Source organism: Dromiciops gliroides, chromosome 1, assembly GCF_019393635.1.
Source record: "Dromiciops gliroides isolate mDroGli1 chromosome 1, mDroGli1.pri, whole genome shotgun sequence".
NCBI classification, from domain to species: Eukaryota; Metazoa; Chordata; class Mammalia; order Microbiotheria; family Microbiotheriidae; genus Dromiciops; species Dromiciops gliroides.
In genome coordinates, this window is record NC_057861.1 from 549864109 (window position 1) to 549877629 (window position 13521).

At 41.5% G+C, this 13521-nt stretch overlaps 1 protein-coding gene across 3 annotated transcripts in view; it reads left to right on the forward strand.

The window, feature by feature from the left end:
* Positions 1-13521, forward strand: part of ABCC6 (ATP binding cassette subfamily C member 6) — a 64944-nt gene that overhangs the window by 5189 nt on the left and 46234 nt on the right. For 2 of the 3 annotated variants that reach the window (XM_043977935.1, XM_043977936.1), the window contains exons 2-7: positions 5774-5950; positions 7611-7736; positions 7913-8050; positions 10507-10632; positions 11164-11225; positions 13345-13476. In XM_043977935.1, the coding sequence (XP_043833870.1) occupies positions 5774-5950; positions 7611-7736; positions 7913-8050; positions 10507-10632; positions 11164-11225; positions 13345-13476 (761 nt within the window). The remainder of the gene's footprint in view (positions 1-5773; positions 5951-7610; positions 7737-7912; positions 8051-10506; positions 10633-11163; positions 11226-13344; positions 13477-13521) is intronic. The other variant, XM_043977937.1, reaches the window with a different exon arrangement.

The window sequence follows — 13521 nt, forward strand, 5'->3', positions numbered from 1 at the left end:
TACGCACGCCAGTCCGCCTGCTGCACACGTCAAACTGCCTGCTAGCACTCCACTTCCGGGGTGCAAGCTTAAAAGGCAAGGAGAGAACGGAAGTGGGACTTTTTCCTGCTCTGCTGGTCTCCTGACTGCACTGCACAGGCTGATGCTGATGAGAGTTCGACTGGGCCCAGCTCACGGTTAGCAGCAGCATGCACTTGACATGGTCTCTCTCTCTCCCCAAAGGTGGCCTTTGGCTTTTGGTGAGTTTTATACGAAATATAGACTAAGCTTAGACTTAAGAGGATTTGTATTGTATTTCTACTTTCCTATCCTTCTAATCAACATCACCTTGTGACTACCATACAATAAAAGCTCTAACTAGAAAACCAGAAGCTTCTTCCATTTACTAGTCTAGGAGATAAATTAAGGGAAAGGTTAAAGAGGGGAGATTTATGATCTAATATCCAATTTTAAATCTCACATAAATATACCCCTGAAGGTTTTTTTGTGGGGGTGGGGAGATGTGGGGGTATTTCTTTCTTTTTTTTATTTGTGTTTTTAGACTTTTATTTTCCAAATTACATGTAAAAACAAATTTTGACATCAGTTTTTTTAAACTTTGTGTTCCAACTTCTCTTCCTCCCTCCCCTCCCACACCCAACCCAAGAACTCAAACAATTCAATATAAATTATACCTGACTAGTCATGGAAAACAATTCTACATTATCTAGGTTGTGAGAGAAAACAGATAAAAGCAAAACTTCAGATTAAGGAATTGTCAAAAAAAAAAATGTGTTTCAGTCTGTTTTCAGATACCATCAGTTCTTTCTCTGTAGATGGACTGTAATTTTCATAAGTTCTTCAGAGTTATATTGGATCATTGCCTTGCTGAAAATAACCACATGCTTCCAAGCAGATCATCTTACACTAATGCTGTTATTTTGTATACAGTACATTTCTCTCTGATTCAGTTCATGTGGGTCTTTCCAGGTTTTTCTGATAGCATCCTGTTCATCATAATCTTTATATAGTACCTTGAACTTGACAGAGAATTTTCTTCACAATAGCCCTGCACAATAGGTACCATACGTTTTGACATTGTAATCAATCATCACAACTATTTCCCTCCATACCCTTCCTTTCCAATGATATTTACTCTATTGTCTATCTTATTTTGCCCTAATCCTCCTCAAAAGTGTTTTGCTACTGACTGCCCCCTCCCTCGCTCTACCCTCCCTTCATTCACCCTTCCCTCCTTATCCTCTTCCCCTCCTACTTTCCTGTAGGGTTAAATAGATTATTCTTCTCAATTGGGTTTGTTATTCCCTCCTTGAGCCCACTCTGATGAGGTTATGGCCTTTCAGCTAATTCTGTTTTCTACATTTTTCTTCCTCCCTCCCTCCTCAACGCTCCCTATGAAATCAAGCAATTCAATATATGTCATACATGTGGTGTTATGCAGAACATCTTCACCTTCCTCAAAAGTGTTTTGCTTTTTACAGCTCCCTCCCCCAAACTTCCCTTCCCTCCTTCCCCTCTTCTCCCCACACCACCCCCATCTCCTTCTCCTCCCACTTTTCCTCAGGGCAAAAATATATTACTATACCCACTTTAGTATGTATGTTATTCCCTCTTTGAGCCAGTTCTGATGATAGTGAGGTTTATTCACTCCCCCTCTCCTTCCTCTTCTTCCCCCCCCTCCATAGGCTTTTTTCTTGTTTCCTTCCTGTGAGCTACCTCTCCCCATTCTACCTCTCCCCTCCCCCATCCCCCAGTCTATTCCTCCTACCCCTCACCCCTATTTTAAAGATGTCATCATGGGTTAGCTAGGTCGCACAGTGGACAAAGCACCAGCCCTGGGCCCAGGAGGCCCAGAGCCCAAATCTGGCCCCAGACACCACAAAGGGCAAGGATACACAAAAAAATAAATGCTTTACAAATACCATCCCTTCATATTCAGTTCAGACCTGTGTCCTTTGTGTATTCCTTACTGAAAAAGTTCTTATGAGTTGGAAGTATTATTTTCTCATGTATGACTGTAAATAGTTTAACCTTTTAATGTCCCTTGTGATTTCTTTTCCCTGTTTACCTTTTTATGATTCTCCAGAGTCTTGTATTTGAAAGTCAAATTTTCTATTCAGTTCAGGTCTTTTCATCACAAATGCCTGAAAGTCCTCTTTTTCATTGAAGTCCCATTTTTTCCTCCAAAAGATTATACTCAGTTTTGCTGGGTACGTGTTTTTTTGGCTGTAGTCCCAGTTCCTTTGCCCTCTGGAATACCATATTCCATGCCCTCTGGTCCTTTAATGTAGAAGCTGCTAGATCTTGCTTTATCCTTATTGGAGCTCCACAGTATTTGAATTCCTTTTTTCTAGGTGTTTGCAATATTTTTTCCTTGACCTAGGAGTTCTGGAATTTGGCTATAATATTACTGGAGGTTTTCCTTTTGGGATCTCTTTCATTAGGTGATCAGTAGATTCTTTCAATTTCTATTTTAGCTTCTGCTTCTAGAATATCAGGGCAATTTTCCCTCACAATTTCTTGGAGGATGGTGTCTAAGCTCTTGTTTTGGTCATGGTTTTCAGGTAGTCCAATGGTCAGCTGTTTTTGCAAGGAGATATTTCACACTGCCCTCTATTTTTTTCATTCAATTGGATTTGCTTTACCGTGTCTTGGTTTCTCATAAGGTCACTAGCTTCCATTTGTTCAATCCTAATTCTTAGGCAATTATTTTCATCAGACAGTTTTTTTATATCCTTTTCCATTTGTCTTTTCAAACTGTTGACTTTTTTCTCTTTACTCTCCTGCATCACTCTCATTTCTCTTTCCATTCTTTCCTCCCTCTCTCTACAGCTTCCATCTATCTCTCCTATTTTCTCTTCAAAGTCCCTTTTGAGAGCTTCCATGGCGGGACAATGAGGGTTAAGTGACTTGCCCAGGGTCACACAGCTAGTAAGTGTCAAGTGTCTGAGGCCAGATTTGAACTCAGGTCCTCCTGAATCCAGGGCTGATGCTTTATCCACTGTGCCACCTAGCTGCCCCTAAAGATCTTTTTAATTTGTTTTGTTTTGTTTGGGGTTTTTTTGCAGGGCAATCAGGGTTAAGTGTCTTGCCCAGGGTCACACGGCTAGTAAGTGTCAAGTGTCTGAGGCCGGATTTGGACTCAGGTCCTCCTGAATCCAGGGCCGGTGCTCTATCCACTGTGCCACCTAGCTGCCCCCACTATGGGGATATTTCTAATGCTATTGGCTTAAGCCCCTATTCTGGTGTGTTTTTCACAATATCAATCACTTGTTATAATTAGGATCTCTCTTATGAATAAATGAATAAAGCTTTTGTTAAGTGCTTACCATGTACAAGGAAATGTGCTAAGCACTTAGGGGTACAAATAGAAAAGAAAGTGCCTCACATTCTAAAAAAGGAGACAACACATAGGGAAGGTCAGATGGAAAAGTCCCACAGTAATTATGCTGCAGCAGCAAACCAGATGTGAAAGCTGCTTTTTTTTTTTTTTTTTAGTGAGGCAATTGGGGTTAAGTGACTTGCCCAGGGTCACACAGCTAGTAAGTGTTAAGTGTCTGAGGCCGGATTTGAACTCAGGTACTCCTGAATCCAGGGCTGGTGCTCTATCCACTTCACCACCAAGCTGCCCCAAAAGCTGCTTTTTTAATGTCAGTCTTTTAACATCACTATTCTCAGGAATCTTAGGTTCAGGGCCATGGGCTGTCACCATCAGGATCTGAGGGACTTGCTTGGCACATTCTGTTAGCTTCTGACTCCCCCTCAAGGTGCCCTGCTGCCACATCAAGGCTGGTCTGCCCTCCCTGGGTGTGGCAGCTGATTGACAGTTGCTTGGGATGCAAGGCCTCCCTTCCCATGAGTTGCTTCTGATGGTGGTAAGGGCTGGTCTGGAAGCTGGACCAGTCAGTAAGGATGCTGCCATTCTTGTGCTCATCTGCCTATTGGTGCCAATTGATCAGCAGTTGGTGGTGGTGATGAGGAAGGTAAGCCCCTTCTACACAATATCAGGGATTGACCCAGTGATTAGCACCATAGTATCATTTAATCAAGTAACAACTATTAGCTTTTGCAAAAATAGATTGTTATTGAGAAGATATAGCAAGAACCGAAATACAAACATATTCCCCAAAATCCAGGGAATACTCTTCCCCTATGTCAGCTCAATCCCTGGGGAAAAAGAGCTTAAACTAATTTCTCAATACCAAAATGCTTGGCTTTGTGAAATGATTCAGCATCAGAAAATGATTTTTTTTTTTTTGGTGAGGCAATTGGGGTTAAGTGACTTGCCCAGGGTCACACAGCTAGTAATGTTAAGTGTCTGAGGCCGGACTTGAACTCAGGTACTCCTGACTCCAGGGCCGGTGCTCCATCCACTGCACCACCTAGCTGCCCCCGAAAATGATATTATTTTGACAGTGGAAATGGCATTAAATAAAACACATTCCTTTAGGATTCACCATGCACCTTAGGGACCATGGAAACTTTCCATATGATTTGCTGCTAAAACCTTCTACGTGGGTTGTCTCTCCCTATTAGAATGTAAACTACTTTAGGGCAGGGACTATCTTATTTTTCTGTTTGTATCCCCAGCTCCTAGTACCATGGTCAATGCTTAATAAATGCTTTTTCATTCATTCACTGAATGTAAGCTCCTTGAGGGTAGGAATTGTTTCATTTTTTGTTTGTTTTACTTTGTATCAAGGTATCTAACACAGTACCCAGCACAAAGTAAGTAGTAGGTGCTTGATAAGTGCTTGTTGGTTCATTGATGTTAAAGTTTCTGATCCTTTCACCAGTGTCTGCCATATAGTGAGTATTCAATAGACACCTACTATGTGCTAGGAACTGTGCTAAGTGCTGGGAATACAAAAAGGAAAGGACAGTCCCTGCCTTCAAGGAGCTCACAATCTAAATACCTGTTGATTATTTAATCCCTGTCATAGTATTTACTAACTTCTTTTATTCCACAGTCCCCTTATACATTTGTAATACTCAACACACACATATTAAGCACCTCCTCTGTATAACGCACTGTGCTGAGTACTGCGAGAGATCCACAGCTAAATAAAGCAAGGTCCTTGCCATGATTCGCCATGGCATATTAGGAGGAGGGACAGGGAGAACGGATGACAATCCGTTCGAGAGGGGAGGCAGGCCTTGGAAAGAGCAAGTCTGACTATGATGATGGAGATAAGAAAAGGCTACTTATTTGCTGGGCTCAGGAAATACAGGTTAGGAGACATAGTCTTCCTATGCCAGAGGCAATCTCTGAACTAGCTTCTCACCTAGGAGGAGAGGTGGGAGAGAGCTGGCTCAGCACAGGAGAAAATGGGAGTTCTTGTTGGTAGGAATTAGCCACCCTGACTGCAATCCAAGCAGGGGAAAGGGCAAATGTGGCTTTCAGGCAAAACCCATTTGGATCTACTTCTTTGTGTTGTGCTGGCAGGTTTTTACACACTGAAAAGTGTATCCTTAGATCACCAGATACATAGCCAGTGATTCTCTAGAGCAGAGGTCTTGAATTTTTGCGTGTCACTGACCCCTTAGGCAGTCTGGTGAAACACAATGAACCTCCTCACAATCATGGTTTTAAATGCATAAAATAAAATACATAGGATTACCAAGGAATTTAATTTTGTTGAAATGTAATTATCAAAATATATTTTTTTTAAGTTAAAGGACCCCAAGTTCAAAACTCCTACATCTAGGGTATACTAACCTGGATACCAGAATACTTCAATAATAATCCCCCTCTGTGTTTGCCTTGGTACAGAGTTGGAATGAGACCCAGCCACCTGGACTACAGATATTCAGCCCATGCCTCCTGAATGCAGTGGTGGCCTGGCTCCCCTCAATCTACCTGTGGGTCATTAGCCCTTTCTACTTCCTCTACCTCCACTACAACAACAAGGGCTATATTCGGATGTCATGCCTCTTCAAAACTAAAATGGTAGGAGCTGCTGGGGTTCTTGGCCCTTCTATGAGCCTGATGTAAATTAATTAACCAATAAGTATTTATCAAGGACCAGCTACCATGTGCCCAACACTGTGCTAGGCACTTTGAGGATATAGATGACGTCTAACTCTCTTTCCTCAAGGAAGTTTATAGTCTAGTGGGGAAGGGGAGGGCAATTATTACAAATGGAAAAATCAGAGAATAGTACAAGACAATCCATAACTAAAGGCTAAATTATAGTTCACAGATTATATTTGTTCCAGTAGTTCAAAGAAGGGGGAGATTATAATGGTTTCAAAGACAATAATAGCTCATATTTATTACAATAGGATATTGAGGTTAACAAAACCCTTTACGTACTTTATTTCCTTTGATTTGCACAACAACTCAAAGAGGTAGGATCTATTATTATCCACATTTCACAGATAAGAAAACAGAAACTTAGAGAGGTTAAGTTATTTACCCAGGGTCATACAGTCATGAAGTATCTAAGTCAAGATTCAAACCTACATCTTCCCTAATCAGAGACTGTCACTGTCCAAAAATTTCTCAAAGGAAGTAAGTCGCTCTTAATGTGGGTCTTGAAAGCTTGGCACCATTCTTGTCCCCATCAGCAACTGGATGAGCTTTTACTCTTCAGTTGTTCATTCCCAGCCATCACCACCACCCCCCTTTTATTTTTGCTTCTGGTTAGTGCCTTTAGGGGTACTATTCTCTCCCTGTAATTCAAGTCTTGACGTCTTGCTTCCCCATAGCTCAGTGGACAATGCAGGATAATACTGAACATACTTTCTTCTTTGAATGCTATTATTTTTGCTCTGTGTACTAATAGCTTTATTTGCCTATGCCAGCAGAGAAGGGTAATGAGGGAGCAATAATCCTCTTTAAGATGGCAAATCGGGAGCAGCTAGGTGGCGCAGTGGATAAAGCACTGACCCTGGATTCAGGAGGACCTGAGTTCAAATCTGGCATCAGAAACTTGACACTTACTAGCTGTGTGACCCTGGGCAAGTCGCTTAACCCTCACTGCCCCCCCACCCCCCCCCAAAAAAAGATGGCAAATCATTTTCCATTCTGGCTTTCACTTGTCTCCCAAAGATTCAAGGCCCCAGATCTATTCTGTTTTCTCTAGGATTAGATGGATCTGTCTCCTTGTCCTTGTCACACCCCTAATTTGTGTCAATCCCCAAGTCATCTTTTCTCTTGGGCCCTCAGTTTCCTCATATATAAAAGGAGAGGATTGGTGTAAATGATTTCTAAGGTACCTTTCCACTTCAGTATCCTATAATTTGAGTATTCCTTTGTGCTTATAATAATATGATGATAATAATAACAATAGCTAGCCTTCCTATGGTTCTTTAAGCTTTGCAAAGTACTTTCCTTATGTTATCTCTTATGATCCTCACAACAATCTTCTGAGGTTGGTGCTATTATTATCCCCATTTTGTAGATGAGAAAGCTGAAGTTGAGATAAGTTAAGTGACTTTCCCAGGGTCATACACTACTAGTACTGAGATAGAATTTGAACTCAGGTCTTCCTGACTCCAAGTCCCACATTCTATCCACTGCGAAGGCAATACAAGGCTTTTGATCACCTTGGCTTTCCGGTTTTGTATCTCAAACTAAAAGGAATTTTTTTCCCTGCTCTTTCTAGGTGCTTGGATTCATCTTGATCATCCTGTGCTCTTCTAAAATAATCTTCACTCTTTGGAAAATCAAAGGAGGAACTCCACAAGCTCCTGAATTCCTGATTAACCCTACTGTATGGCTCGTCACAATGGTAATAGCTAGAGCTTAGCTTTTTTTGTGCATCTTCCTATCTCCTGGGCAAGCTGGGCTAGAGAGAAAACCAAATGTGGGCCTGGGACAAGAGTATTTTCATTTTCTCTGGGGGGTGAAGACTTTGGATTTTCTTCAGCTCCTAAACCCCCCTTGCTATTGCTTCCCTCCTTTCAGATCCTGGCTCTGTTCCTAATCCATTCAGAGAGAAAGACGGGCATCCAGTCATCAGGGGTACTCTTCATTTATTGGCTGCTCTGCTTCCTCTCTATGGTGGCCATAGTCAGTGCCACAGTGTACCAAGTCCAGCAAGGAGTAAGTGGATGAAAGACATGGTGGAAGCCTGGTATTCATTTCAGTTCAATATTTATTTATTGAGTTGTTTTTCAGTAATGTCTGATTCTTCGTGACCCCATTTGGAATTTTCTTGGCAGATACTGGAGTGGATTTCCATTTCCTCCTCCAGCTCATTTTATAGATGAGGAAACTGAGACAAACAGGGCTAAGTGACTTGCCCAGAGTTACACAGCTAGTAAGTATCTGAGGCCAGATTTGAAGTCAGGAAGATGAGTCTTCCTGACTCCAGGCCCAGCACTCCATCCACTGTGCCCCATTTATTTCATGGCTACTTTCCACAAAGTGAGAAGCAATGTGGCGTAATAGACAGTGCTGGGATTGGAGGCAGCAAGACCTGAGTATGAAATCCCTCCTCTGATACTTCCTGTCTGACCCTGGATGAGTACCTTAACCTGTACACACTTCCAGCAACTTCTTGGGATTCATTTGCTAAGTAGGTTACATCTGAAGAAAGAAAATATTCTCACAATGGGAGTTTTCTAAATTGAGGAAATTACGAATTTGTGCCTATGTACAAGGTATTTGGGATACAAAAAATAATGAGATGATTCATAGATAATAATTTCTTAAACAATGTGGCTATTCTGTCTTGGTCTAAAGAGAGAAGGGAAAGGACATAATTTAACATAATAATATTATTATTACTCAACAGAAAATTAATAATTAATATAATATCCATCAATAATAAAGCATCATCATCCTCATACACAATTAAGGCAATCCTTGACTGACAAGTTGATGGATTCTGTTGGAAAATGCTATATGTAAATCAGTTTTAAGTTGAAATTTGGTTGGGGGGGGGGGACTTAAAATAAATTTTTCCACTGAAGCAATGTTCTACTCTTAGACCTACCCATAAATTTGTTTAAACCCATAATGTCACTGAACTGTAGTACTCAAATGAGATAACATATGTAAGATGTTTTGCCAATATTAAAGCTCTCTCTAAATGTCGATTTTTGTTAATATTACTATATAATATTTGCAAATATTTGTAGGGTTTAAAGATGAAGGGAGTAGAAATTATCATGGTAGGAAATTAGGAAAGGAATTTTTTTTAAGCCAGATACAATTAAGCAGGGCAGAATGAGAGGGATAAGACTCCCTTCTTACCCCTTATGAGGGTGTTTGGAGCATGGGTGGGGTGTAGGGGGAGGAATTTTCTCTGCAGCTACTGTAATAGGGCCACCCAATTTGTAGTCAGAAGAGACCTGGATTCATATCCTAAGTCCTCCCTGATGCCATGTGCAGTGACCTTCATGAGTCTCAGTTTCCTCATTTGTAAAATAGGGGCAATAATACCTATTGATGTTGTACCTACCTCAGAGGGTAATTGTGAGTTTCAAGTAAGCATATGGGCAAAATACTTTGTAGACCTAAAAGCACTATATGAAATCTGTAGCATTCATCACCTTCGTTTTAACCCAGAGAGGATAAATCTATTGCTTTGGAGGCAGGGTGTCACAGTGGCTGGACTTGGAGTCAGGAAAGCTGGGTTTTGAATCAGCCTCAGACATTTATTAGCTTTACAACCATAGGCAAGACACCTAATGTCTCTGAACCTCAGTTTCTTTATCTGTAAAATGGGAGGAGGGCAGGATGGACTCAATGACCTCTCTGGTTCCTTGGAGCTTGACTGTAACCTCAAGGTCATAGAGATAATAAGCCCCAGAGTCGAGACTCGTACCCAGGTCTGTGATTCCAACTTCAACACTCAGTCTGTTTTAACAAATGTCACCTTCCTCTAGCCACCACAGCCACTTTTGGGGAAATGCCCTGAGCCCAGCCTTAGCTAACTGTATCTATAGGATACAGATAAAGCAACTGTTAGTGAATCTGAAACTACTTGTGATGCCAATAGGAGACATTTTAAGGCAGTTCTAAAAGAGTTTGCCCCAGCATTCTTTTATGTTGTTCGTTCATTTCAGTCATATCTCACTCTTAGTGACCCCACTGGGGATTGTCTTGGCAAAAATACTAGAGTGGTTTTGCCATTTCCTTCTGTAGCTCATTTTATAGATGTAGAAACTGAAGCAAACAGTGTGAAGTGACTTGCCCAGAGTCACACAGCTAGTAAATATCTGAGGCTGTATTTAAATACCTGACTCCAATCCTGGCGATGTATCCATGTTATCACCTAGCTGCATCCCTATTCTGGCATTTTCCTTAATTTCTATAACTCTTCCTTCTCATATTTAATTTAAGTAAGTACTTTTCCCCCAAATGAGGGTAGGAGTTAGCAGCCCTGACTGAAATCCAAGCAGGGGAAAAGTCAGATGTGGCTTTCAGGTAGAGCCCATTTGAATCGACTTCTTTGGGATTTATTATATCCCTAGCACCTAGCATAGTGGCTAGTGCATAGTTGGTGCTTAATAAATGTTCGTAGATTGATTGATTGCTTTTATACTTCACAGGGCTTCCCAGAAGATGCCTTCCGCCACCTCATAACCTATTTTTATTCAGCTCTGATTGGTGCACAGTTTGTTTTGTCCTTCCTAGCTGACCAACCTCCATTCTTCTCAAAAATCCTGCATGACTCAGTAAGTGCCAACCATATCACTCTTCCCAATAAAAAAAAAATGGAGAAAACAAACTCCTATTCTGAGCATCTGGACCTTTCTCCAGGAAAGAGGGGCAAGGTAACCGTGTAAGTGTAGTAAGACTAGACTTCAGGAAACCTGGGCTTTTGTTGTGGTTCTACTACCCTACTAAGGCCTGTTTTCCTTAATCAAAGGGGGTGTACGATAAGATCTCCAAAGTTTTACAACTCTATGAATCTGTAACTCTAAAATTAGTCAATTATTTGTTGAGCACCTAATATGTGTCTAACACTTTCTTAGGGGCTTTGAGAAAGATAGGATCCTAAAAATAAACAAGAAGAAGAAGGAAAGGGGCAGCTAGGTGGCACAGTGGATAAAGGACTAGCCCTGGATTCAGGAGGACTTGACACTTACTAGCTGTGTGACCCTGGGCAAGTCACTTAACCCTCATTGACCTGCAGAGAGAGAGAGAGGGGGGGGGGGGGATCCTGTCTGTTACATAAAAAATCAACTTCCTTTTGCCTCTTCCAGAACCCATGTCCTGAATCTGGGTCCTCGTTTCCTTCCAAAGCCACATTTTGGTGGTTTTCTAGGTAAGAAAAAAACACATAGCAGGATATTGTTGTCAAATGCCTTTTAAGGTTCTTGACCATTTTCTCTCCTCCCACGATGGATTTAATTGCTTTAAGCATCACAGGCCTGTGTTGATTGGGACATCAGAAGGGAAGTTTTTTACTCCAAGGAGGAATAACTTTTGCCTAATATTTAGAGCTGTCCTAAAGTAAAAAAGGCCATCTTGAAGGTAATTGGCTCTATGTCACTAGGGAGGGAACAGGGGAACTCTTTTGGCAAAAAACTAGATAACCATCTATTAGGGATACGTGTCCTTGAGCAAATTATTGAATCTATTTGGGCCTCGGTTTCCTTATCCGTGAAGTAAATGGATTGGACCAAATGGATTCTGAGGCATCTATCAGTTCTAAATTGATAAATCTATTTCCCTGTGATTCTAGAAGGATTTGGTCTGATGCCAATTGAACACAATGACCTCTAAGGCTCCTTACATTTCTGTCATTTTGTGATCAAGTAATTCAACCTTCCCATTTAACAAAGGGGATAACTGGGGCTCATAATCGATAAATCAACTTGTTGAAGAGCACACAGACAGTAAATAGCACGCCCACATTTAAACCCAGAGCATCTGACTCATGAGCCATTTATCTTTCTACTACTACACCATCCCATCTCTTCTTTTAGTGCCCTTCCCACCTCTGATCACCCAATCCCACAAGGTCCCCTAGATATAGCCGATTCTCTTGGGGCAATACAGAAACTAATGGCTCTGCCACTTGACTTCAGTTTATTGGTGCTTAAGAGTTATTCTTTGGTGAAGAAATATCTTGGAGTTTGACCACTGACTCTCTCGTATCTACCTCCAAGGTTCCAAATTTAATCTGGTCCACAGTCACACTAAGTATGGCCTCAGCTAGGATACCAACACCTGTATCAAGAGGCCTTTACTTGATTACTTCCTCAGTACAACATCAATGCCCAAGTTTCCTTTCTTTCTTTTTTTTTTTCTTTTAAATACTTGGTCTCCCTGTCTCTTCCAGGATAGAAGTGCAGTGATTTCTCATGAGTCTGATCTCACTACTATTAACACAGGAGATCCGATCTGTTCTCTTTCTGACCTGGGCAACCAGGTGTCCCCTCAACCCCACCCCAATTCCTGTGACTCCCTGTATTGATACTGGTCTTAGTACTAATTGGGTTAGCTCACTGTAGCTCAAGGATGTAGTGCTCAAGGCAAATACTCCATCCTGAGCTCAAGAGATCTCCCCAGTAACAGATTACTGGCTTGTGGTACCACATCTGGCTCCCCAAGCTTTCAGTGAACTCAAAGGCCAGTAATCCAATTAACATTTATTAAGAACCTATACTATGCAAGGCATTGTGATTCAAAGATAAAAACAAGGGGCAGCTAGGTGGCGCAGTGGATAGAGCACCGGCCCTGGAGTCAGGAGTACCTGAGTTCAAATGCGGCCTCAGACACTTAACACTTACTAGCTGTGTGACCCTGGGCAAGTCACTTAACCCCAGTTGCCTCACTAAAAAACAAAACAAAACAAAACAAAGATAAAAACAAGACAATCTCTGTCCTCAAAAGGCCTATGTTCTACTTCAGGGATTCTATGTGTACACAGAAAAAATAAATACCTGGTTATCTAAAGAGAGATAGAAGGAAGTAGCAGAAGTGAGGATGGAGCACATCCCAGGTATAGGGGACATCTTGTATGAATGCACAAACAAAGGAGATAAAATATTGAGATAAAAGGAAGATGTTGCTCAAGGACCCTCTGGTTGGCAGATAGAGTACATCGAGGCAGTACAATAGATAAAGCACTGGGCCTCCAGTCAGAAAGCCCTGAGCTCCAATCCAATCTCAGACACTTACTAGTTGTGTGACCCTGGGCAAGTCACCTAACCTCTGTCTCAGTTTCCCAAACTATAAAATTGGGGATAATAATAGCACCTACAGTTTCCCTAGCTGTCAAATGGGAATAATACCATCACCTACCTCACATGGTTATTGTAAGGATTAAATGAGATAATGTTTGTAAAGCACTTTTGCCTGGCAAAAGATTAGATGGGATTATGAGGGGGAGATGGGGTTGTCTTTGGTAACTTTGCCTGAAGCATATTCTTTTGTAGACTAGTGTGGCAGGGCTACAGGAAGCCCTTAGAGCTGGATGACCTCTGGTCACTTGGGAAAGAAAATTCATCTGAGGAAATCATATCCCAGCTTGAAAGAGAATGGAAGAAGATCTGTAACAAAGCCCAACAGTAAGTGCTCCAGCAGGCAGGAGCCAGGCCAGCCCATGCACAATT